The sequence below is a fragment of the Bicyclus anynana genome, chromosome 5 (assembly GCF_947172395.1).
Source record: "Bicyclus anynana chromosome 5, ilBicAnyn1.1, whole genome shotgun sequence".
NCBI lineage: Eukaryota > Metazoa > Arthropoda > Insecta > Lepidoptera > Nymphalidae > Bicyclus > Bicyclus anynana.
Window position 1 is genome coordinate 12364167 of NC_069087.1, and position 27759 is coordinate 12391925.

General features: G+C 36.7%; 1 protein-coding gene across 2 annotated transcripts in view; it reads right to left on the reverse strand.

Moving 5' to 3' along the window:
• The window catches only part of LOC128198110 (ecdysone receptor-like), a 169621-nt gene that overhangs the window by 68901 nt on the left and 72961 nt on the right, over positions 1–27759 (reverse strand). The window contains exons 3-4 of one of the 2 annotated variants that reach the window (XM_052881713.1): positions 22998–23267; positions 21735–22222 (exon numbers count right to left, since the gene is read on the reverse strand). In XM_052881713.1, the coding sequence (XP_052737673.1) occupies positions 22203–22222; positions 22998–23214 (237 nt within the window). In that variant the 5' untranslated portion in view covers positions 23215–23267 and the 3' untranslated portion in view covers positions 21735–22202. Of the gene's footprint in view, positions 1–21734; positions 22223–22997; positions 23268–27759 lie in introns of those variants that run through there. The other variant, XM_052881712.1, reaches the window with a different exon arrangement.

Below are 27759 nucleotides of genomic sequence, written 5' to 3' on the forward strand. Positions count from 1 at the left end.
TTCTATATAAATAAATTGAGTAATTTACTTTATATTTCATTATGGTTCTAAAAGATAATAAATAATAAAACGCGTAACAGACAGCAATTTTCAACTTCGTTTGCATTTTCAACAGACTTTATAAAACAATGTTTCTTTAAGTACTAAAAAGCTAAACTCGCTGTACAATCTTTATCAACAAACAAATTAGGCATGTCATGCCTAATGGCATAGGCTGCGCGGGTGTGAAATCGTGCGTGCGGGGAAGTGACGTTCTTCAGTCGTGGGTATTTCATTCATCACTACACGCCCCCTGCCCCGCGCGCAACATCGGGAGTGTTACGAACGAAGTTGCCAAGCTATATATCTAATTGTAATTAATATTTTTTTTTCACTAATTTAGGAACACTTTCATTAAAATTATTATAAGTTGTAAAATAATAGCTATTTATTTATATCACAGAGTAAATGATTTATACCCTCATTTTAAATTTGTTTATAGTAAACATTGCACATTCAGGTTGACTTTATTAAAGGATAAGATTCTTAGCTGTGTATCAAACCCTTCGCTAAAAACTCTAGAAGTTTGATATTTAACAGTGATTTTCGAAGGGTAGTTGCGAAGCTAAGTGATCGATGACACGGTTTCTCATAATAAGCCGAGGAGGCGAGGAATGTAATAAAAAATTACTTATGCTTTATACTTGGACGATTGAGGGTCTGGACCCTTAATACCAGATACCTTCCAAAGCCACTACAGTCCAAAGCTCATAGTTGATTACCGTAATTAGCGATGATAGGAGCATAAAATGAAAAACAGTTCATAAAATTAGGCGTGTCTCGCTATTGAAGGTTCTTTTCCGAGTCTCAGAGTAGATTACTCTGCTTCGGCTTTCGGGCACCATCAGGCAATGCTTTTGCCCCCCGGTGACGCTGCTGAGGTCTCATTAAGGAGCCTAAGGCACTTACACGATCAGAAAAAAAAACAACTATACAAACAGTTGTCAGCTACTTAAAATTGCCACAAGGTGCATCAATTTCACGGCCTTTCTGAATGTTTGCATGCGTGCGCTACATTATACTCCAAACAAGAGTGAGCCGGTCATTTCCGTTGTCAAGGTGCGAAGACAAACTAACCTTTTGTGCGGTTTTTTTTTTACAAAAAGTGAGTGCTTTTTTTTACATAAAGTGATGAAAGTGAAGACAGACTCAGTGGAGTCGCTAAATTCGGATCACGGATCATGCACAATTTTGTTTTTAACTACTCTTGCTTTTTTCACTACTCTTGCTCAAAAACACTGTCATATTACCACTCCACAGCGGGGCTAATCAAGCATTTCAGCTCTAGGGGCTAAAGTAATTTTGTTTTTTTAATTCTTGTCTGTTACGAGTACTAGTCTACTATAACGTATACAAAACGGAGGAGGTTTTATTCGAAAATAGAATCATTATAGGTAAGGCCCTGATTGTTTTGAAAAATAAATAAAAAACTTTAAATTGGAATGAAATGTAGCGTTCTTGTCTGTGGAATGCGTTCATTTTTTGCGTTTATTTAATTTTTATTGAGTTTCGAATAGAGCGAGATTTGAAGACATGGGACATCCCTTTACCTTTGCCTTTTTCTCATGTGAAAAAAATAAAATTAAAAAGCGAGAATTTAAAAAATAATTGGCGTGAATAATACACACATGATTTTTTAGGAAATTAATTGTAAATCTGTGACCGTAACTTACATATTTTTCAACAATAATTGTTATTGTTGTCTTCATCTAGTGAGAATGGTGATCCTAATTTCGAGATGGATGAAATTTTCATCAAAGTCGAGACGCATTTACTTACATACCGTTAAGGTAAAGTGGAGAAAACAACAACGAATGGATTCACTTACGAAAGGAGTTTTTTAAACTATTATCTCCCACGTTTACCTCACATACTTATTAATCATCTTCACAGTAGTCGGATTTTATGTTACCGGGTAAAAGCATCTCCCTTAATATCCAAAATGGTAGATTTTTTACATTTAATTTTCAATTAAAATAAATCATTGAATATTGTAATAAGCTATTTTATTTTCTCGCAATCGTAGTGAAAAGCAGAGTGTAATACGTGGGGCTAAACCCATTATAAACTCGGTTTCTATTTAGGCGGCCCTCGCCTTACGTCTCGGGCCCTAAAAATACCTCGTATATAATGGGTCTTTTTAGCCCCTTGTATAACAATGTACATTTTTGTTTAAATAAAATTAACAAAATTATCCACATTTGTCCGCCTTAGTTTTGATGCGCTAGTGACCTATCTCTAGTATAGTAATAAAGTATAGTAATATATCATTGACCATACACAATAATTCCCCCAAAAAATAAGTAATTCATTTAGTCATCGGCGTTAGATAAAAATACACATTTATATTTGCAGTTAAGCAGAGCAAAAATGTTATATACATTGGTATAAAACTGTAACATTTGAATATTTCTATTTCATATTCTCGAAATACTGAAAGCACAAAAATGAAAATACGTTTTTGTATTGAATTTATTTTTAAATTTCGGCACAGAGCCGTTTTTATTGGAATTTTATCCGGGCTTAGAGAAATAGAACACAGACAGTACACAAAAAATACGAGCATTACCAATATTTTGCAATCTGTTTGAAACTTTATTTGCATATTAAATTGTTTTTCAAAACGTAGTCTGAAACAGAGCAAAATACCTAGGAAATCATTATTTTGGCTATTGAATAGAAGTAGGCTTTACTTCATTTTCACACACCGAAATTAGTTACAAACAGTGGCTTTAAATTAGTTCATCATCAACCCATATTCGGCTCACTGCTGAGCTCGAGTCTCCTCTCAGTATGAGAGTATTTAGGCCAATAGTCCACCACGCTGGCCCAATCCGGATCGGCAGACTTCACACACGCAGAGAATTAAGAAAATGCTCTGGTATGCCGGTTTCCTCACGATGTTTTTTCTTTCACTGTTTGAGACACGTGATATTTATTTTTTTTTAAATGCACACAACTGAAAAGTTGGAGGTGCATGCCTCGGACCGGATTCGAATCCACACCCTCCGGAATCGGAGGCAGAGGTCATATCCACTGGGCTATCACGGCTCAACTAAATAACTGATGAGGGTATATAAATAACATAAGTCAACTGTTTCTATCTGGCAACCCCACAGTTGCAGTGTGAACGTAGAAAACCTTAATTTTTCAATGAATTTGGGTATATTATATTAATTAGTGTACGATATTTTTTAATTAACCAATAAAAATGATTTAATAAATTAATCATAAAATAATAGTTCGGCCGCAATTTAAATAGCCAACCTATGTGCAATGTGTCAATGTAAATATTTTTTTTATCCCAAGTAACAGATGAGGGTATATATGCCGGATTTCATACTATATAATAGCAAATATATTTTGGCTTTGCTGCATGAAAATTAATCGAAGACAGGGAAAAAGTATTTGACAGTATTGATCTAGATTGATTGGTTAAGTTCAGATAAGACGACGTATAGAAGCCAATTAAATTAATGGGCAGGTCGGCGGCACGGCCACCTCTATCTGCTGAGCTTTTTTCATCTTAAGCAGTGCCAATCAAACGTCAGTCCTCAGCATTGAAGATTCGAGTGTGAGATTTCGACGGATTTAGAGTTAAAATACACGTAGTTCGGTGAATTTTGGTTATACACGTCCATTGTATGTTTGAATGGATCAATAATTGTAAAAGCAATACTTGAGTAAATTTTATTGCATGTAATTATGTAATCTGTAAATTAACATTGCACCTCGAAAGTAAATCTTAAACTTTAAATATAAGATTTGTAATTCCACAGTTTTAAACTTAATAAATAATAAACTATTTGACATAATTAAATTATTTGGCATAATTAAATAATCTACTATATAAAAATAAGTCGGGTTTTCCTTCCTGACGTTATAACTCCAGAAAGCACGAACCGATTTCCACGATTTTGCATTCGTTGGAAAGGTCTCGGGCTCCGTGAGGTTTATAGCAAAGAAAATTCAGGAAAAGGTAGGGGTAGGGTAGAGGTAGGGTAGGGGTAGGGTAGGGTAAGGTAGGGGTAGTTGAAAGTTTACATCGAGTTTCACGCGGACGAAGTCGCGGGAGTCCGCTAGTTTGATATAATTAAATAATTTGTCCCCCTCTCATTATGAGAGTGACTCGAGCTCAGCAGTGAGCCGATTATGGGTTGATAATGATGAAATAATTTGTCGTTCCATTTACAAAAATTTGCCCGATGCTGACCACGCTGGGCATGCGGGTTATTCAGCGCAGAGCCAGATTTCTTGCTGGATGCAGGCGGCTAAGGATCGTGATGTTTGGAAGTATAAAATGCCTATGTCCTGCAGTGGACGTCCATCGGCTGATATGATGATGATGGTGAAATAATTTGAGATAATTACATAATGTGACCGATTTAAATTACCTATTTCAAACTAACTGACGTCGCGCAGTTTTAGCGGCGTGGTTCCCGTTCCCGTAGGAATACGGTATTAATGCATAGCCTATATCCTTTCTCGATAAATGAGTTATCTAACATTGAAAGAATTTTCAAATCAGACCAGTACTTCCTGAGATTAGTGCGTTCAAACAAACGAACAAATATAATACTAATATTAATATTAAAAAGCTGAAGAGTAGCTTTATAATATTAGCATATAGTTCACCAATAAATTATATTACTGGCTGATGGGTTTTAAAGCTGATTAGATCATTGGGAAACCTCTGCAATATCCATACCCTAGTAACCATTACACATGTAATGGTCAACTAAACAATTAGCTAAGTTGCATTATAGTTATTCATAGACACTGTACAGTCTCGTACAAGGTCATGCCACCAGCACGCCTCATTGTTGCAACACTAGGAATTCCAGTCACACAAACGTTCCTATATCTTAAACTTGGCTTTATCATGCAAATGCCTTTGTTTATTTCGCGGTATGTTAGGCTGAACGCACATTGGCTTACATTATGTCTATTTAATGGCAAGTTGAAGATTGACTACAATTTCATAACTGACGAAGATGATGCAGCCTTAGATACTTGATAGCACAAACCAAAACGTACTTCACCCTGTAATCCTAAACCGTTTCTTGATTTGAATTAGAGATTACGTAGGTATATTAGAAAGAGGTACGTTTTTGGGACTAAGGTGTTAATAATGTAGTAGCAATGAAACATACCACCATCTCAATGTAAATTGAACGGAGTAACTCCTACTTATTTGTGCCGGCAACTAAGTTACAAGCAGTATCAAGCAAGTTGCAGGGAGCCGCTGGATGCTGGCGGCTCGAGACCGTTTTGCTTGGAGGTCCATGCAAGAGGTCTATGTCCAGAAGTGGACGTCCATCGGCTGATAATGATGATGATGATGAAGTTACAAAAGTAACATTGTAAGCCTGCCATTTACTCTACTTGCCTAAGGAAACTGATACGTCTAAAGTTATAGCTAACTAGCAGACACTCCGCGGTTTCACCAGCTCCCGTTCCCGTTTCTAGTTTTCGTTAGTCTTTCGTAGTTCCCGTTTCTGTGAGAATACGGGGATAAAATATAGTCTTTGACGCTCGCAAATAATGTAGCTTTCTATTGATAAAAGTATTTTCAAAGATTTACCCCTAAAACCTCACAAACTTTACCTCTTTATAAATTATAATAATAGTAGGTATAGATGGTAGGTAAAGGTATAGATAGGATAGGCGTTACTTCATAGAAACAACTGATTTAAGTGCATAGACAAATTTGTATGCAATATACAGAAAAATAAATGTGTAAATGCATAATTAAATTAACAATCTAACTAAATCTGATTTTGAAATACGTTACACTTCTTTTATAAACTATCATAACGACCCTCTTAGCAAGTCGCGAGTATAGCAAGTTTCCCTATAACAACAGGAAACTACCACAGGAACATGCGATACAAGTTTTTGTTCGAGTTAGCGCGAAAAGTTATGGTTCCGGAAAAATAAGTTACATAGCTTTTAGGATGCAGCGCACATCGTTAGGCCGCCGGTGATGGAATAAAAAAAAATACGTTTGATTAATAGAAATTCCCTGCCCACTAACAAACTGATCATTCCTATAGATTATATCAATAAAGCTTTTTATAGGGGCGTAATCAACGCTAACGAGCGGGGAAGATTAGACCGTACACTGTAAGAATAGTAGGATAGCCATCGTCTTATTATAGAAAACAGGACACTGGAGCCTGTATTTTCCAAAATAAGGAGGTATTTTGGAAAATACAGGCTTCAGTGTCCTGTTTATTCCTATAAGAATGAGAGTGAATAGTAAAAACAGTTAAGTTATGTGCAAAACGCATGCCCTATTTCGTTGTTGTGTGAAAATATCTTATAAGATTTGTAAAAGAATTACATAAATACTGAAAAAACACATTTCAAGAAACTGCGCCACCTAACATCCGTAGTCTAGTCATCTAGTCATACGACAGTACCTCTATGACATTAATTGTAGATGAGAATATCCTCTACATTTTTTGTCAAATAAAGTTTAATGTAAAACTCATAGTTTAAGAGAAAAATGCAATATAAAAATTTTCGAGTTTTTGAGCCACCCCAATTTGTCGATGTACTCAAGATAGTTGGGTTGTTGCACCCTACAGATGGTTAAAAAATCTCGAGTCATGTAATTATTTTAGTCATATTTAATAGATTTCCTGTACTATATGTAAATTTTGAATTCGTCTCGATCAGGTAAGATTGCAATCAAGTAAAAATGAAAAAAAAAAATTACTATAACATGTGCAATGGTAAATCTAAATCTAAATTCGCGAAGATCAACAATAGGTAAATATAAAACATATTAAATGCCAATTTGGTCATTAATTAGGTGGATAACGGCGGTGCTAATGATATAAGGATGATGAGGCATTCATTAGAAACTCTTTGACGGGCTCCGTGGCGCAGTGGTATGCGCGGTGGATTTACAAAACGGAGGTCCTGGGTTCGATTCCCGGCTGGGCAGATTGAGATTTTCTTAATTGGTCCAGGTCTGACTGGTGGGAGGCTTCGGCCGCGGTTAGTTAACACCCTACCGATAAAGACGTACCGCCAAGCGATTTAGAGTTCCGGTACGATGCCGTGTAGAAACTGAAAGGGGTGTAGATTTTCATCCTAACAAGTTAGCCCGCTTCCATCTTAGACTGCATCATCACTTACCATCAGGTGAATTTGTAGTCAAGGGCTAACTTGTAAAGAATAATAAAAAAAAATACTAGTAATAGACAAAAATTAAAAAAGAAAAACCTGCTTGTTTAGCCCCGCTGTGGAGTGTTAATATGACAGTGTTTTTGAGCAAGAGTAGTGAAAATACTATTACGTGTGCAATGGTAAATCTGAATCTTAATTCGCGAAGATCCACAATAGGTAAATATAAAACATATTAAATGCCAATTTGGTCATTAATTAGGTGAATAATGTCGGTGCTAATGATATTAGGATGATTAGGCAATAATTAGAAACTCTAAAATGAAAGAAAAGTTCTTATTTGCTTGCAAATGTTCCGGAGAAATGTACATGGGTGGTTCTAACGATATAGGCGATGTTGCCACACGCGGGTTCACACGGGTTCAACTGTGCTACGCCGGCCTTGGCCTCTGTGCCCGTACACAATAAAGATTATGAAATCTACGGGAAAGCGTAATTCGTACTGCTTAGGCAACTATGTTTAGCAAGATGTTGTTCTTATGAGTACTTACCTATTATATAGAAGTTTTCGTAAAATTTTGAGCGCACATGTGGTTTATAAGTTTGAGTAACACATAGGACACTTTTAATTATCTATACTGATATTATAAAGCTGAAGAGTTTGTTTCTTTGTTTGTTTGATTGAACGCGCTAATCTCTGGAACTACTGGTCCGATTTAAAAAATTATTTCAGTGTTAGATAGTCCATTTATCGAGGAAGACTATAGGCTATATATACTAGCCCTGTATTCCTACGGGAAAGGAAACCACGCGGGTAAAACCGCGCGGCGTCAGCTAGTGTATACATATTATTGAGGTACGTATACCTCATGCGCGCGGCTTTCGCCTTCGAATTATTCAACTGCAATAAAGTTTACTATCAGGTTAAGCACTATGAGTTGACGTAAACACAAATAAATATCAGAAAGTTGAACTGATAATTTCTCGGTTATTAAATAACAGAATAGGTAGGTACGACCAGTTTTGTATTGAGGTTTCAGGCATCTATATCAGACACTCAGGGCTGTGTCGAAATCCCTACTGCACTTTATCTTTTACAGATCCATCTCAAATAGTGAAAGTATATTCATTAGGACTACTATGATACTGCCAGACTAAGATAATACGACATAGGTAATACAGGAATACTTAATATTGAAACTCTACCACAATGTACTGATATTATCATGTTCTGAGGTACCTACATCATTTCATACATTTTGATACAATGTATGAATTAATAAATAATATATTTGCCGATTGACGATTTGGCTTCGTTTTCAATTTGCCATTACATTGTTGATAATATGAAATGTGTTCTCGCGCCGTAAAATAAGACACAAAAGCTAAAATGGTCGTTTTAATTTATGCAATCCGATGTCGATGGAATGATCTTGCCAACTTGGCAAACAGTGTCTATAGTATTTCTTAGTATTTTGACTTATTATTTTGTAAAATATATGAGAACCGTTGAAGTAGGATCTTTTTTGATGATAATCTTAGAACATTTTTGTTTTAGGACTTTTTTGTGGTATCAGTCTCTAGCTATTTACTTGTGAGTATTTTGAGGAGGTGTGATTTTTGTCACAAATTTAATTATTTATTTATATAATCCAATAACTCTAGGGTTATATTCTCTAAGGAAAATTTATCACAAATGTCTAAGGAACATGTGTGTTCTAAAATGAATAGTTTCGGAGTAAAAAGTATTATTTGTAAATAGATCTTAAATTGTGTCCCATATATCGCATACTTATATTATGACCTATCCAAACTTATTCATTGATAAATATCATGAAATAGCTTACTAGTGAAGTGCGGAGTGCCAGTTGCAATATCTCGTCGATATCGACAGTCTTACCACTACGATTACGTATTTAAATTGCATGGATATATTAAGGCGTGTGTTACATGGATAGGCGGAACTATTTGAATTACTTTGTATGAAAATATAAAAAAAAAAATTTAGTTAAGAAAAATAGTTATGCAGTTCGGCTACTATAAGTGGACTTGTCAACGCCTTGAAGTTATGGGAAATACTCCCAAGCATCCTGTATAAATGAGCCTCCCTTTCGTTTATTGGTGAAAATTGTATGAAAATCCGTTAAATAGGTCCTTTTTTTTCATTTAATTTCATGTAATTTCATTGAACTCAGACAACTGTAATGAGGAATTTGGTTTTCAATATATTATTTTTAGATATATTCTAATTTACTATTTCTAGAAATAATATATTGAAGGCATGCATATAAAGAAGGCATGGATATAAATCAAGCTAAAGATTTCACATACTTATTGTAAGCAAGCAATTACCGATGGCTCCCAATTCACTAGAAGTCGTTAAACTTGATACCGATTCATAAATGATTATATTACAGGAGTAGTACTCAAAGTCCTTTTTACACTTGATATTAATGTACAAGATCTCGCAATCGAATGGGTTTATAACGTATAGGTCCGTATAATGGGCAATAAACCGGTATATTGGCTTGGACGTAGATATTATCAAATTGCAGAAAATCTTGAGGAATTTATCTTCCTCTTTTCATCCTTATGATATATACGTTCCGGATCGTTGTACGAGATATATTTCGTATTAAATCTTTAGCAAAAATAACTGTCTTTAACACGTTCGCTGCAGTACGAGGTCAATTGACCTTGTATGTCTAGCGTGGTAAAGAGTTACGAGGTCGATGAACCTCGTAATACACTACATAAAGTTTTAGTATGACTACAAAGAACCTCGTACCCCGCACCAGAGGAAAATACAGGAAAATCAGTGCCGCAGCGAAAGTGTTAAAGGGTCAGTAATATTGCCAGTATCTCTAAGGTGTTTTATGGTTGCCAACCGTACTATAATATATTGTACTATATTTCGGGTCTGCGTACTATATACTGTTGAAGAAATACGCAAAAATACTGTTCAACACTGAAATCTAACGAACAAAATTTTCATTTTATATGAATATTACATTTTGACAAATGCATCTAGACTATCCGAACTTGTTTAACTTATGGAGTTCCAAACAAAAACAAAAAAAAAATAGCTTTTAGTTTTCAAAATTTTAAAATTAAATGTATTTCAGAAATAAATATTGTTTATAATATGTTTATATTTTATTTAAACGTACTATATTTTTTATAGCTAAATGTGGAAAATACTATATTTTATGGTTTTGTTGGCAATCCTAGGTGTATGAATCTGAGGGCGAAGTGGATTCTTTATTGTGATGATATCACTACTTCCATGTATTATTGCCTCTCATTGACCATCTTTATTGGAGGAATTGGCTTGTTTAGTATGAACTAGCAATGAGCTGCGTTTACTGCCGCATAAATAAACAAAATTGCACATTCACCAATAAAAGTAAATCAAGTTGTAAATCGCAAACGTAATTCGTTTGGAAATAACGAGGAGTATTAGTGCATGGTCAAAGTCAAAACCCATTTATTTCAATTAGGTTTAGTTTATCAGAATTTTTGAAACGTCAGGTTATGAGATAATAGTGATATAATTTAATTTTATAGTTGAAAACTGAAAATTTGAGTCACTAGGGCTTCAAACGTGCCTTGTATAAATTCATATAAGCATTCAAAATACTATGTTGGTTTAATGACATATAATTAAAAATTTTGAAAAAGCCCCGAAGCTCATGAACAATCGGATTTCCATGTCCCAATTTTCTCACCACCAATTTTCTCATCAAACGAAACAAAGAACACTCTCGATCAAGTCATCAATATTCTCTTTCAGTGCGCTTTCATTTGAGGTCGCACTCGAGTATATTTGCATAGATTCGGTTGTTCTTTCCCATTCTCACCCCCCCACAACTTTTAAACATATTTAAGAACACTCGCACGTAAGTCACCTTTAACACGTTCGCTGCGGCACGAGGTCAATTGACCACGCACCACACCACATAAAGTTCTAGTATGAGGTCAAAAAATCTCGTACCGCACCAGAGAAAAGTACAGAAAAAACAGTGGCGCAGCAAACATGTTAATACACAATTTAGTTTATTTTTAACTAAATTGTGTGTGCCACAAGTGCCACAGACAGACAGACAGACAGATAGATATGTCAAACTTATAACTTCCCTCTTATTGCGTCGGGGGTTAAAAATGAAAATATGATCTTGTGGAGCTGCTCATTCAGAGTGATTATAAAAACGAAATACAGTTTTAGAGAAAAATATACACACAAATCTTGGTCGCCCAGTTACTGCATTTTTAAATATCACCGCGCGTGCCATAATCTATACCGTAGACTCGATTAGCATTCATTGTCAACCACTGACGATCAAGTAATTTCACATGCCAGCATGAGATTACTTGATCGTCAGTGGCTGACACGAAGGTCATCTCCATTGGTCACGAATGTTACGCAATGAAAAGAAGGTATTAATTGCACTATGTTCATGACCTGTCCATTGAGATACAAAATAATTCAGACTTCGAGCATTAAGATTTTATTAAGTACCCTAAAGGTACGCATGATTGACAGATATAAAAAGGTTGAAGAAATTTTAATTAAGAAGCCACCTAGGTTGTTATCTCCGATGTTATAATTAACTGGGACCGACTCTGTAACGAGGTCGCCTTGCTTGAGAGTTGTGAAAGTATGTTTTTATCGATCTATCTATTGATGCATCAATCATACATAGTTATCAGTCATCACATCAGATTGTAAATGGCTTGGTAATTAATTAGTATCTAGCATTCCAACCCCCATCCATCGGCTCTTCGAACTATGTGGCCTGCCCATTGCCACTTCAGCATCGCGACTCACTGAGCTATGTGAGTGACTTTGGTTCGTCAGTGGATCACCTCATTTCTGATTCGATCACGAGCGGTTTTATATTAACCCGCTAAAGTCTAGTCAGTACAAGTATCAGTTCTATTGTACTTTATCATCCTCATGATCATGATCCACAATAAAACATAGTTTATGTTGTAATGGCTTGTAACTTTTGTCTACGATTATTACGATATATATGATTTGATTGATTGATTGATTGATTCCTCAAGTACAAAAAGTTCTTTTTTTAATCAATTAATTTTAGATTTAAGCACTTCTAAACAAAAACTCGTCAAACGCGTCAATTTAATACATTAGTGTAGCATTTTTAATGTTTATAATAATTATTTTTTTATAATTTACAGAAGAAAGTGGAATTTTTTGATGACAAAGATAATTTGCGCATCTCTGCGGTAGCAATTTGGTCATAAAAAAAGTTGAAAATAAAATAATTGAAATTTCCTGTTCTTGTGACTTTCAATAAAAGTCTTATTTTTAGTGCATTTTAAAATATTACCGTCCCGGTGCAACCCACGCTGTGCTGCGAACGTTTTGTAAAGAATTAAATTAGAATTCTTTGATCGTTGCATTCTAAATGGCCTGTAAGAATGTACTGTTTGCTGTCATTGTATAGTTATGATCAAAGGATTAAAGTAACTGTGTGACATTTAGCGGTAATTCTTCAATGTTTGGTGTTGGAAGCAAATGTTGAATGCTTAGTCTAAGAGCCCGTAAACCCCAGACCTTTGTCAATTTAAAAAAGCTGAAAGTTTGTCAGCTCATGTTCCTATCATAAGTACGTATGGTGGTGGCTTTGGGAGGTAGCAGGTTTTAAGCATCCAGACACTCAACCATTTAAGTATAAAGTTTAATTTTTTTTAATGTTTTCCTCGGCATAATATAAGAAGTTATATTCCTAGTCGCTAGTCACTTAGCTTCATGGCAACCCTTCGAAAAACACTATTTAATTTGAAAGTGAATGGGGATATCATTTGTTGTATTATGCCGATAGTTAGGGTCTGAATCCTTGAAGCCTGCTACCTCCCAAAGGTACGGTACTCATCTATGGAAAGAGCATGAGCTGACAAACTTTCAGCTTTTATAAAATAGCGAAGGTCTGGCTTGCGCTGGCTCTCCGTCTATAAGGTTAAATAAAAAAATTAAAGGATTGGCAACGCATTAGCAGCACTTCTAATAGTGCTGCAAAAGTTCAGATAACATCAAGTGAGCCATTTGCTATTATAGCGATAAAATTACTACACGTAAATTAAAAAAAAATAGAAGTTTACAAACTAGACAAGCAGATGACCGAGACCGAAAAAAACATGCTTTCATAGAAAATTAACTCATCCATTCCAACCTCCTCCGGCTAACTTTAGTACTCCAACTTTAAAGTAGCTTATATCATCATCATCATCATATCAGCCATCGGCTTTTCGAACTATGTGCCCCACCCATTGCCACTTCAGCTTCAGAACTCGATGAGCTATGTCGCTGACTTTGGTTTATGCGGATCTCTTCATTTCTGATTCGATCACGCAGAGATACTCCCAACATAGCTCGTTCCATCACCCGCTGTGTGACTCTGAGCTTATATCACTCCTCAAGATTAATTTACCTACTGTAAGAACACAATAATTATTCCACACACATAAAGCAATCAAAGAAATAAACCTAAGCAAAATCTATGCATCCGGTGCTATAGAATCTTATGTATTACTTTTTGTAGAGTTTTTAAACCGAAGTTCTTGGCCGACTGAAGTATAGATAATGTAGAATAAGATAATATCAGTGTTTTATTTGGCGGAGAGCTTGGCGGCCGGTGTCATGAAATAAATCTTAACGAGGAATTAATGAGGGACGCCGCAACACGATGCTTTTAGTGGGGTGGCGAATATTTCGAGACAAGTTGTTCTTAATTGGTTCCCGGAAAACTGGTTTTATCTTTGCGGATTAGGTATACGAGCTATCGTTGGTTTTGGTGAATTAAGGATGTTTTTGTTTGACTTATTGGAGACTAGCCGACGCATCGTGGTTTTACTCGCGTAGTTCCCGTTCCTGTGAGAATACCTAGGGATAAAATAGCCTATGACACTTACAAATAACGTGGATTTGTACTGGTAAAAGATTTTTCAGTTAAGTAGATCCATACAATCTCATAAACTTTACATAAGTAAAAGATTATCATCGAAATCTCGAAAACCGCTTGACGTACCAAGTAAAAATTTGGCAGGGAGGTAGTTTATAGTTAATAGAAGGCCGCTAAGAACTTATTTTATAAAAGGTTCAGATTAAGGAGATGTTTAAGGGCGGACGAAATCGCGGGCGTCCGTTAGTATTAGTAAAGAAGTATTACTGTATTTCAGTAGTAATGTACGTATATTAATGAGCTAGTATATGCCGCGGGGTTTCACCCTCGTGGTTATGTAGGAATACAGGGATAAAATATAGCCTATAGCCTTCCTCAATAAAACTGAAAGAATTTTTCAAATCGGATCAGTAGTTCCTGAAATTAGCGCGTTCAATGAAACAAACAAACAAACTCTTCAGCTTTATAATATTAGTATAGTTTTAGCAGACTCTGATTCACAACATTTGTCAGGACAACTTAATTAACAAATCAAACTGTAACCAAAATAAGACCCTACAATGTCAGAGACTGACCTTGATTGAAGTCACGCACTTGTGAACGATGTGTGTAGGGCTAAAGGCGCCTTTGACAGATATCTAACACTCCCCTTTTCCACTCAAGTCACTCTCCCCGCCTGTCAAAAGTAACCCATAAAGAATTACACAACAAGAGTTGTGGACGCCTCGAACGCCACGAGCACACCGTCCGTATCGCAAGTCGTTAAAACGCGGCGATAACAATAGATAGATTATAGAAATACTCTTCTATAATTGAACCAAGATTCATATTTCAAACCTACATTGAATTTAATTCCTCTATAATTGGAGCAGGAATATTTCGATCATTATGAATGTGCTGCCTCTATATACTGAACACTGTATTGTATTTACAATCCACATAGTCATTGTTTTCATAGATTCATTAGCGCAGAGTTGCTAACAATCCGCCTCCCACGTTGCGGTCAATTTGAATTCAAGTGCCGCGTTGGAATATTTCCATTTCCATTTTCATTTCGCTTAGCAACAAAACTTCACACTAAATTCGTTTTGGCCTTGCTTCAATGCTCAAATATTAATTTACTAAATATAAGGTTTACCAGCGAATGCTGCAAATATCATTTAGGGATCGCACTTTCTATACTTCTGTGCTGTAAGAATGAGAAGTCAATAGAAGTTCTGCAGCACGTTCAAGAAATTTGCTATCGATAGATCACGCGATCAAGGTGTCGATCGGATTTTGACGACCTCTGTGGCGCAGTGGTATGCGCGGTGGATTTACAAGACGGAGGTCCTGGGTTCGATCCCCGGCTGGGATGATTGAGATTTTTTTAATTGGTCCATGTCTGGCTGGTGGGAGGCTTCGGCCGTGGCTAGTTACCACCCGCCACAAAGACGTACCGCCAAGCGATTTAGCGTTCCGGTACGATGTCGTGTAGAAAAAGAAAAGGGGTGTGGATTTTCATTCTCCTCCTAACAAGTTAGCCCGCTACCATCTTAGACTGCATCATCACTTACCAGAGATTGTAGTCAAGGGCTAACTTGTAAAGAGTAAAAAAAAAAGGATCTGTCATTCCCATACATTTTATTAGATTTCGAAGCGTTAGCGTTTGTAGAAAGAGAATCGACGTGCCACCGTACACACTACTGCATATAGACTTTATATATACCATCATATAGCGTAGCGACGCGTCGCTACAGCATGCGTCGCCACGAAAGAAATCGGTTTTACGTGCGGCTATAGATGTTTTACATCAAAAGAAGTCTGTCTAGCCATCGCAGGCCGGTCCCGTATTATGACTCGAGGAGGTCGAGCATTGCTTGCGTAGCTCAGTGATAGAGAAAGCACTTAAACACTCAACAAAATAAATGTAGTGTAATGCAATGCACAACGGGGCGTACAGACTGTGCAGGAAATGCTCTTCAGATAACATGAACTTGTATTTATAGAGGTTACAAACAACCCTTAGTTGATATTTTTATTGTCCTTAAATTATTTTGACCTAAAATATTTTGATATCTGTAGTGTAAAAAATTCAAGTTTGCCGTTTGTAGCGTTGAAGGAAAACAATCGCGAGTAAACCTGCACACAGGAGGTTTTTCTTAATCTTCTGCGTGTGTGAAGTCTGCCAATCCGCATTGGGCCAACGCGGTTTGGCATGACCCCTCTTATTCTGAGAGCTCAGACTCAGACTCAGACTCGAGCTCAGCAGTGAGCCGAATATGGGTTGATAATGATGATAAATGATGTAGGGGTAGCCTCTGGATCTACTAAACCGTTTTTGATAAAATATTTCCCATGTGTTAATTCAGATTATTAACGAGCCGACGCCCTGCGGACACTCGTAAATAACGTAGATTTCTAGGGGTTAAAAAAATTCTAAATCGGTTTAGTAGATCCAGAGATTACTCCTAGAACACCACAAACTTTACCTCCACAATATTAGTCTAGAGTGTTTGACGAAGTCCCCGTACAAAATTATAAGCTTTTAACTATTTTATTTTTTTCGGCTGTTCTTTTGGATTTTCCCAATAAAACAAAACAATTTATCAAGCAGTTTCAGTAAGACTAACGAAGACAAATAATATTAATCGATACTAATATTATAAAGAGGAAAGATTTGATGTTTGTTTTGAATAGGCTTTGGCACTACTGAACCGATTTGAAAAATTATTTCACTGTTGAGAAGCTACACTATCCCTGTATTCCTACGGGAACGGGAACCACTCGGGTGAATCCGCGCGGCGTCTGCTATTGTACTTATATAAGTATATATATATGTAGATTAACAGTTATTTACGTAATGATAGTATCATAAAGCTTACGTCTAATGCATTTATTTTCAGTACAAATTATAAGCACTGTGTTATCTCGGCACATCACGCTACTTAGTTCATTGCCCTCATTATCGGGTTTGGCACGATAGCTACACGGAAAAAACCTTTAACGAAGATAAACGACCAGCCAAATTAATATGAGCTGTAATACCGAACGCTTTTTTGGCAAGCGAGGTTCTTTAACGTCATAACTTCACAGATTTGTTTTTGGTTAGGAATGCGATAATATAAGATACGTCCTTGGCTGCGCAGTGTCACTCAGGTCGAGAGAGGTTAGTCAATATTTGGTTACCTACCGAATTGAATTTGTTTGTTTGTGGTTAACATAGAGCTACGTCACAGTAAAAATTGATATATTAACCTCGCGCGGTGTTCTCAATATCTTTAGAGGTAGTCAAAATTGGAAAAAAAATATAGTAGTAGTAGTCACTCATTGCAGTGATTACTGGTGTCAGTATATATACTTACTTAAACAATACACATCACTATCTAGCTCCAAAGTAAGCATACAGAGCTTGTGTTATGGGTGCTAAGATAGTTGATATTATAATATTAATATATAATTATAAACTACATATAAATACTTATATAATGTATAAATACACACAGACACTGGAAAACACCCATGCTCATCACACAAATATTTACCAGTTGTGGGAATCGAACCCACGGCCGCGGATGCAGAAAGCAGGGTCACTACCCACTGCGCCACGCGGCCGTCAATACATACTAACACCACGATTTTGATCGAAATGAAACGTTGCTTCTGAAATTACAGGCAAATGTTAAGGCTTACTTGTGATTTCGAATTCCTCACTGTGAGGTGCTTAAATCAAATCAAAAATCATTTATTTCAAGTAGGCTCACTTTTGACACGTCAGTTGGCTATTTGTAAAGATTATACCCCGGTTTAGAAGGCTTCTGCTGAGAAGAAACCGGCTGTTTTTTCTTTTTAAAAAAAATCATACAGTATTATAATTTACAATTGATGACAACAAAAGAAAATCCGCATAATAAAACCTGGGACGCCCTGCATGCTTTTGATTACAGGATTTAGTACTTCTTTTTCTCATTAGCTACTGAAACTTTCTTAATTCGTAGGAGTTATACAATCTCGTTCTTTTAAATACGCAAAAATTTGTACTTTAAAAAAGTCTTAAAGTCAAGTCAGTCTAGCCAAGAAGAAGAAGAAAGAAAATAAACGGTATCTTTAAAACCACGGAACAATGTCTTATTCAAAAATTTACTAGAAAGACGACAGACGTCCTTTATGATTCTTTAATACAACATCTGATAGCCATTTTGGGTTAATGGCATTGCTTGTTAAAAATAATTTGAAGGTTATCATGATTTACATGAAGCTTACTTGGTCAAGGCTACAGAGTTTTTCGACTCTTATATCGTACCGAAGTAGTAATATTACGTGAATGATTGTTTAAGATATTCTAAGTATTTTATTTGTCAAAAATCTATAGACAAAATGTTTAGATAAAAGGACAAAACTGAGCCCGTAGCCATATGGCACGTCGATTCTCTTTCTACAAACGTTAACGCTTCAAAACTAACAAAATGTTTGGGAATGACAGATCCGATCGACAACTTGATCACGTGACCTATCGATAGCAAATTTCAATCCCATATTTTTTTTTAATTGGCTACAGGCCCTGTACTGTTACACATACTTGTACAATTTTTCAAAAAAGCGAGGTTTGTAATGCTCTTGTACCTCAAAAATAATACAATATTTATTTATCCATATTCCATCTCTATGCTATGATAATTTTCCTAAGAGAGCGTGAAAATATATTTTGAAACTCATCATTAACAACCCATATTCGGCTCACTGTTGAGCATGAGTCTGCGCTCAGATGGCCCAATGCGGATTAGCAGACTTCTCACACGTAGAGAATTAAGAAAATTCTCAGGTATGCAGAGGTCTCACACGTAGAGACTTAAGAAAATTCTCAGGTATGCAGATCTCACGATGTTTTTCTTTCACCTTTTGTGACACGGGGTATTGCACATAACTGAAAAGTTATGATTATTCCTATCTACGCCTTCTGAATCGATGGCAGTGGTCATATACACTGTGCTATCACGTATGTTTAACTTAATATTTATTTTCATAATTTGAAACTAATGTATATATCTGAAATAAAATATTCAATTGAGAAGATAAGGTTTAGCAATGTGTGTATCCTTGTTTAATAGCAATATGGCTATACATACAACTTCCGCCGTTGATGGCTGGAGGCTTTTAGGAAATGCTCTTTGCAAACAGTATGTGGGCTAAAGTGGGAAGCACCCTACTGTTTAACGCAGAACGAATCTACTATGTGGGTATGTTTCAACATCTTTACTCGTTCACTTTTACTTGTTAAGATTAGTTAATAAGTAGGTATGTCTTTTTGACATATTTTTTACTTATTTGACGGCCTCCGTGACGCAGTGGCATGCGCGGAGGTCTTGGATTCGATCCCCAGCTGGGCCGATTGAGGTTTTCCTAATTGGTCCAGGTCTGGCTGGTGGGAGGCTTCGGCCGTGGTTACTATCGTACCGGAAAAATCGCAGCGCCAAGTAATTTAGCGTTCCGGTACGATGTCGTGTAGAAACCGAAAGGGGTGTGGATCATCCTCTTTCTAACAAGTTAGCTCGCTTCCATCTTAGATTGCATCGTCACTTACCATCAGGTGATATTGTAGTAAAACAAAAACTAAATAAAATACTAGCAGTGCCCTGCAATTTAATCTGAGTTGATCCCGTTTCTAATTGGTTTACACTAAAAAGGCTTACGCTTGCTTAGAAGATGTCTATTCACTCTTGTCTTGAAAGTGAAATCATACGTGTCACGAAACACTGACGGCGGAAAGCTATTCCTCTTAGATGTTCTAATTAGAAACGTCGATGCGAAATGTAACATTCCAGTCGATTAGATGTCAACAACAAAAGGAGTTTCGACGTTCTATTGTAGTTTGGAGATGGAGGAACTAAATTATAAGCTTCCTTCCCCTGCATTCTGTAAGTTACAGAGCTGTGACGTCATTCGTTTCCATGGCAACTTCTTTAGTGAAATCACACACATTTTAATTGTGACATCTATACTGATATTATAAAGCTGAAGAGTTTGTTTGAACGCGCTAATCTCAGGAACTACTGGTCCGATTTAAAGTGTTAGATAGCCCATTTATCGAGGAAGGCTATAGGCTATGTATTATTCCCATATTCCTACGGGAACGGGCACCACGCGAGTGAAACCACGCGGCGTCAGCTAGTTATAACATAAACATTAAGTTCAAATTCTAACAATACGTGTTCGGGCAAAAGTTCGAAGAGGAGTGTAAAATAAGGGAATTCCACCCCTGAGCACTGAGCACTCCAAAAAAATCCTGTAATGGCAGATGTAAATTGATCCGATCGTACGTGACGCATCGCATCGTTCGTTACGATCCATGTGGATCAGTGGACGCACTTATATGACTTTCTATACAAAGAATACTAAAATCCATTTGATGCGATGCGTAAAAATCCGATATCACACCGAGTTCTCAAGTTAGATAATAAGTTCTAAAAATAACCGAATCACAATATTAGGGATTCTGGATAATAATGCAGTAGGTACTTTAAATTACTTTTTCCTTTACAGTATGATAATGTTTTTACGAGTAGTGTATAAAAATGTGTATAAACATTTAGCAGCGATAACATTTTTTTGTTTAATATTTTTTATGCTGTGTAACATGAAGCCATGTAGATTTATTAATTGTCAGATTGCGTGTTCATTCCTTCTAATGGATTTTAAAGCCTGTTCAACGAACTTTATTTTGTAACGAGATTGGACAAATATACCTATTACGAAAATTATACAGGGTGCTGGGGATTATTTACCATAACTTCAAGGTGTCTAGTCCTTAGCCGAATTTAGGAGTACTTTGTATATTTTAATCTTTTAATGAAGCCGTGATAGCCCAGTGGATATGACCTCTGCCTCTGATTCCGGAGGGTGTTGGTTCGAATCCGGTCTGGAGATGCACCTCCTATTTTTCAGTTGTGTGCATTTTAAGAAATTAAATATCATGTGTTTCAAACGGTGAAGGAAAACATTGTGAGGAAACCTGCATACCAGAGAATTTTCTTAATTATCTACGTGTGTGAAGTCTGCCAATCCGCATTGGGTCATCGTGGTTGATTACTGGCCTAACCCCTCTTATTTTGAGAGGAGACTCAAGCTCAGCAGTGAGCCGAATATGTATATTTTAATACAAAGTAATTCAAATTTCCGTCTGTCCATGTAACACACGCTATTATCTATCCTTGTATTTAAAAATTATAATAATTTGGCTACGTCATAATTTTAATGATGCTTGTATGGGACACATTTTAAAATATATTTACAAAAAGAAATTTTTTTTACTCCAAAAATTTTATTTTTTAATAAATTTAAAGTTATAGGAAATACTCCCCAGCACCCTGTATAGATTTGACGGCCTCTGTGGCGCAGTGGATTTACAAGACGAAGGTCCTGGGTTCGATCACCGGCTGGGCCGATTGAGTTTTTCTTAATTGGTCCAGGTTTGGCTGGTGGGTGGCTAGTTACCACCCGTCCAACAAAGACGTACCGCCAAGCGATTTAGCGCTCCGGTACGATGTCGTGCAGAAACCGCTTCCACCTTAGATAGCATCATCACTTACCCTCAGGTGAGATTGTAGTCAAGGTATAACTTGTAAAAAAAAAAAAAATGTGAAAATTTTTGTTTTTATTTTCTAAAATATTTAAGATTTGGCTAAACAACATGGAAATGAATGAGTATTTATTCTATTCAATGAAAATATCAACTACGTAGCGGTTTATTCCAGTAGCTCGTTTCTTTGTTTGTTGATTTTCTTTGAACTCATGAAAGAAATCATATTGCGAGGAATGAAAGGGAATATTTACTTTTCGAATAAACAGCGGTATTTTTTTTACATTCATTTATTTGGTATTGTATTGTAAAATGGCTTCGAGAAAAGTTCAAAGAGAACGTTATAAAAAATTGAAATATGGGTTGCGTGTAATAAGTACCTATAGCGTGGCAACTTCGTTAGTAACACTCCCGACGATCCGCGCGGGCCGGGGGGCGTATAGCGATTAATGAAAGACCCACGACTGATGTACCTCACTTTCCTGCACGCACGATTTCACACCCGCGCAGTCTTTCCCCCCGTCGCCCGCAGCGAAACTGCCACATTATATATCTAAGTACTTACCTGCGAAGGTTATAAAAAGGTTAAATATAATTTGTATGTATAAACTTTGTATTTGTAGCGTCATTGACAAGATATCAACTGTAAAACTGTATCAATAAAATCAACTGTACATAAAGTATCCTTAGGTACCTACTTCTAATATTTTTTTAATATTCATAATCAAAGATTTTAGACTAATAGATAAATCACTAGCGCGTTGAAATTGGGGCGAACAAAGGTGGCTAATTGTCTTAATTTCATTAGTCGCACAATAAAAACCGAAAGTAATTTAAACAAATAACACCTAAATATCGTCTGCAATGTCGAGTTGTGTGTCCAAGAAGTATTAAAACTGTATAACTATTTACATTAATATATAATGTTTAAGTAAACACAAAATTGTGCATGTGTGCGCTCAGTAAAAGTAGCTAAATTCGGATCACATCGAACAAGCTGCATCGATGTTTTTTTTTTAGAGTCAACCTCTGGTTCGTGTTTACAGAAACCTTTCGCACTAATACGCGCTTGTCCCTACAAAGAGACCATGCCCAGCTGTGGACATCCATTGGCAAGAGTATTAGCGATATTTTTTAATTAAACCATTCAATGGTTCATATGGATTCTGTTAGGAGTGGCTACGGCTACATAGTCCAACGGTCAGAATCGCACCCATTACCTCGGTGACCATGATCCATAATGAATGTTTTGAGTCTGATCCTGAATGATATGACGTGAAGAAATAAAAAAAAAGTGATGCTGGTGATGACGGTGGTGATGAGATAGATGAAACACTCACCTATTTTACCATTGGGGCTATAGGGGCCGTAGCTTCCCGAGGAGAGCGGCGAGGAGTACCCGTTGGGCTGCGGCGGCGCGGCGGCTGGCGACGGTGACCCCCCGCCCGCCATCCAGTCGCGCACGTGCCCGTTGGGGTGCCCGTTGTGGCTGACCCCCGGCTCGGCCTTCACCTGGCCCGGGATGCCCCGGTACGCCACCTCGTGTTTCAAGTCCATGCCGCTGCTACCGCATGCTGTCGCGCCGCCCCCGCCGTTCGCGCTCCACACTTCTGCGGACAAAACAGAAACACTTTTAAGTATTGTATGCCACGTGAGAGCCGTGATAGCCTAGTAAATATAATAGACTACAAGCCCTTGAACAAAAATTACCTCTCTATTTATCTCTATTTAAAAAAGCAGGAAGGAGGTTCTTAATTCAACGCGTACGTCTTTTTTGTCTTTTGGTAATTCAAATTAAGTTACTGGCACAAAACATTACACAGCGTTGAAACAAAACGGCATATCTAATAACAAGAGCGTAAAAGATAATGTTAATTTAATAGATAAGTAAACTAATAAGATTATTTTTTGCTTACTTTGTATTAAAATTTACAGAATTTGCTTCAGCTTCTACACATTTATTATACATTCAAATTAAAATTAAAATAGCTTTATTTGGAGTAGATAGGTTCTATAAAAGCCCTTCTGAATAATCAAGTCTGTCATATTAAGAATGGAGGCAGGATTATATCGGGAAGAGTCTCAACTCGACAGTGGCTTTTAGGTGTATAGATAGAATTTTAAACGGAATAGCTAGTTACTTAGTTACACTACGCTCGTATACGTCAAAATTTTCTTATTTCCTAAAATGAAAACCGTATATTACAACCTGATCTCGTGAAATAACTCATATCAAAGTAAATTAACAGCCGGTCTCAGGTAAAGGTTGATTAGTGGATAACATGAACCGAAGGACGCTGGCTCATACACGGCTAGTTAATTAAAGTGTGCCTTGAAATCGTGATAGCCAAATTATAAGCTCTAGTTAGTTACAATCTAGCGTCTTAGGGTGTAACCTTTTACGACCTTTCCTTGGCACAAGCGTTGAACCGACGGCGATATTGCATGATATATCGTGGATTTGGATACCCTTGGGGGTAAAATTGATTCGTTAAACTATGAATACGACAAAAAATTAAATAAGTATAGTGGAAAATCATTACGTATAATAGAGCAACAGGTCGCTGATCATGCCAGAAGCACGTCCTGAAACTCTCTGCTCTAAGTCAGTTAGCCCGCTTCCATCTTAGACTGCATCATCACTTACCATCAGGTGAGATTGCAGTCAGTGTAAGCTACAGTCAATACAGCCGCTAGTGTATTAACAAAAGATTCAAAACGATTTCAAGTTTTAAGAAAAATAAAGTGTTAAAATTAAATATTATTATAATTGGCGAAATTTGGTTATTTTTTACATTGCTTATTCCCTAATTTTTGTCACTAATGGCCGTCCCTAACATCTAGCCGCTCTACGCCTGGGCCTTCTGGGCTGTAGCGTAAATCCTCAACTGAGGAAGCATCAGATCAAAACACAGCAATGCTGTTCAACTGAACAATAACATGGTGGTTATAATCTCTAGACGAGCTCTATCAATATGAAGTCGGTTAAAACACTAAAGTAATTTTCAAAATAATGTTTTTTAAATTAAAACTCGGCTATTTTATTTCATCCTTCAAATAATAATCAAGAATTTAATAGTCATACCGATCAAACTTTTATTATTGTTATACATATCATTGTTCATAAGGTCATATATTACGACCTTGGATATTTTTTTTTTTGAATAAACAACAACAAAGTACACTTTGTCACGAAGTAGGTTAACTCGTCTACAGTTGATCGTGATAACGAGAAATCTCGAATCTCCATTGCTTGGTGAGTCGCGCTTGTAAAGACATAAAATAAAATGCATGTGGCACTTTTCCTTTACTCGTTTAGTTACTTTATTATATGACCGTTTGTTAGGGTTATAAATTTTTACTGTACAGACCTATGCAGGCACGATTCAATCCCTACAGAGCTCTAAAATAAAATGTATTGGTCCAGGTTTAGCTGGTGAGAGGCTTCAGCCGTGACTAGTTACCACCTTACCGGCAAAGACGTACGAAGAAGAAGCCAAAGGACGTGTCGGTACGATGTCGTGTACAAACCGAAAGGGGTGTGGATTTTCTTCCTACGCATAACAAGTTAGCCCGCTTTCATCTTAGATTGCATCATCACTTACCATCAGGTGAGGTTGCAGTCAAAGGCTAACTTGTAAATAATAAAAAAAAGAATACTTATGTATATTATTGTACAGCTCAATTAAAAATAGGTTAAAAAATTATCTATATTTAAGGCCTACCTGTATATTTAAATTCCTTAATTACTTAATTTTTTATAGGTACAAGTAGTAGAGAAAAGGATAATAACACGTACGGCTACCGACTACAAAGAAGTTCGAGAAGGATAGGATCAGATTTTTTTAAATATCAGACAATATAGAAATTTAATGTCAAAGAAATTTAAAATTCTGTACTTGTTAATTAGATAATTACAAGCAGGCAAATGTATTATAGTAAAGATTTATAATTTTAGACATCTGGAAGTTATTATTAGATAAACGAGAATAAAATGTTTGTATTATATTACAAACTTTTCAAACGAACTCAAAAAAAAAGGGGAGGTTCTCCAATTCGACGCGTATGTTTGTTTTTTTTAATGTTTGTTACCTCATAACTTCGTTATTTATTAACCAATTTTGAAAATACTTTTTTGTTTAAAAGAACATACTTCCAGATTAGTCCCATTTCATTTTCATTAAATTCGGTTTAGTAATTTTGTGTTAAAATCAAAATAACTGAAATACATCTTTGAAGTCGGTTCCATTTTTAGTTAAATGATTATTTTATACCTACCTACCTTACCTTACCTGTGTAGTTACTAAAATTGTACGAAACAGTTGATGTAAATGTAATCGGGTTGCATGTGCATTCGAGCGCTAGATATGCATGTTTATATTGTTTTATGAGGAAAACTAAACTGTGTCTTAAACATTTTACGACAGAATATAAAATATAAATTGTGTATTGCACAAAACACGCACGAGAATATGAACCCGACGCATAAACTACGAGTAAATGGCGGTTTTCCGCTCACAACGCATTAAACTAGTTAAATAATCCTACTTGTAATAGGTTATTTAAGGTATTTTATTGAGAAGAATACAATAAGGAATAAGAAGAAGTAAGAAGGAACAAGAAGAAGACAATGGAATGGTGTCAAGAATACTAGCTGCATTTCTGCGCTGGACAGCCAGGCTGATCCTTTGCGCAAAAATGAGCCAGTCCTTCACCAGTCGAGGCACCTCATCATTGTCATCATTAACAGCTGACGGAAGTCCACTGCTGGACATAAGCCTCTTGCATAGACTTCCAAACAAATCGGTCTCGAGCCGCCAGCATCCAGCGGCTCCCTCCAACCCGCTTGATGTCCTCGGTCCACCTAGTGGGGGGTCGACCAACACTGTGTCGACGTGTCGACAACAACTTTCCGGTGCGGGGCACCTAGCCGCGGTGAAATGATTCAGAGAATTGTTTTTGGCACTGCGATCCCACGGCCCAAGGATTTCCACGGCAAAAGGAACAAATATGTAACTATCAGTCAGAGAGGCATACTTGAGCCAGTTACCGCTTTCAGCATGTTCTGCTGCAGCTCCCGGTCTTTATTCTGTCTTGTAATAGTTGTTTAATCCACAATTTTATTTTCTAAATATGAAGGATGATTTATTATAAAAATATATAAGTATTTTGGGCCAGCGTCGATAAACTAGGTCGTCTTTGTTAACCCATATTCGGCTCACTGCTGAGCTCGAGTCTCCTCTCAGAATGAGAGGGGTTAGGCCAATAGTCCACCTGTCGCTGTCCCAATGCGGATTGCCAGACTTCACACACGCAGAGAAATAGAAAAAATCTCTGGTATGCCGGTTTCCTCACGTTGTTTTCCTCCACCGTTTGAGACACGTGTTATATAATTTCTGAAAATGCACACAACTGAAAAGATGGAGGTGCATGCATGAACCCACACCCTCCAAAATCGGAGGCAGAGGTCATATCCATTGGGTTATCACAGCTCTGAGCTCGATAAACTAGGTGTCCCCCGTAATCCGTAAAAGTAATCTAAAGTCTAATATGATTAGAGAGTGGTACATACGAGTATATATAAAAATGCATGAAATAAACTATTATTAAACGTTTGTTTCGTCAAATATTAAAATCGAACCCAGGATCCGGACTTAAACCAAACCTGACTAACGAAGAAGTTTTTTTTATAAAAAATGCGGTCTAAGTTGGACCGCGTTTGCCTAGAAGTTGCCTATTCACTCTTGCCTTGAAGAAATGGAAGCAAATTGTTTACCTAGACTTCCACATCACATGCAAGTACATGCGGCGTCTTACTGCCATGCGCTAAAAAGGGGAAGGAGGAAATCTCTTGAAGTTAAAGCAAAGTCCACCTACTAGGAAGGGGGAATATTGTTCCTTAAAGTGAAAGTAAAATCTACCCACTAGATGGACCTAAGATATCAAGCTCATTGCAAGTAGCCGCTGGATGCAGATAGCTCAAAACATAGTTGTTTGGAAGTCCATAGGAGAGGTTTATATTTAGCATTGGACGTCCATCGGATGATAATGATGATAATAACGAAAGTATTAAATGTAGTGCATAGGTATTTCGCACAAAAA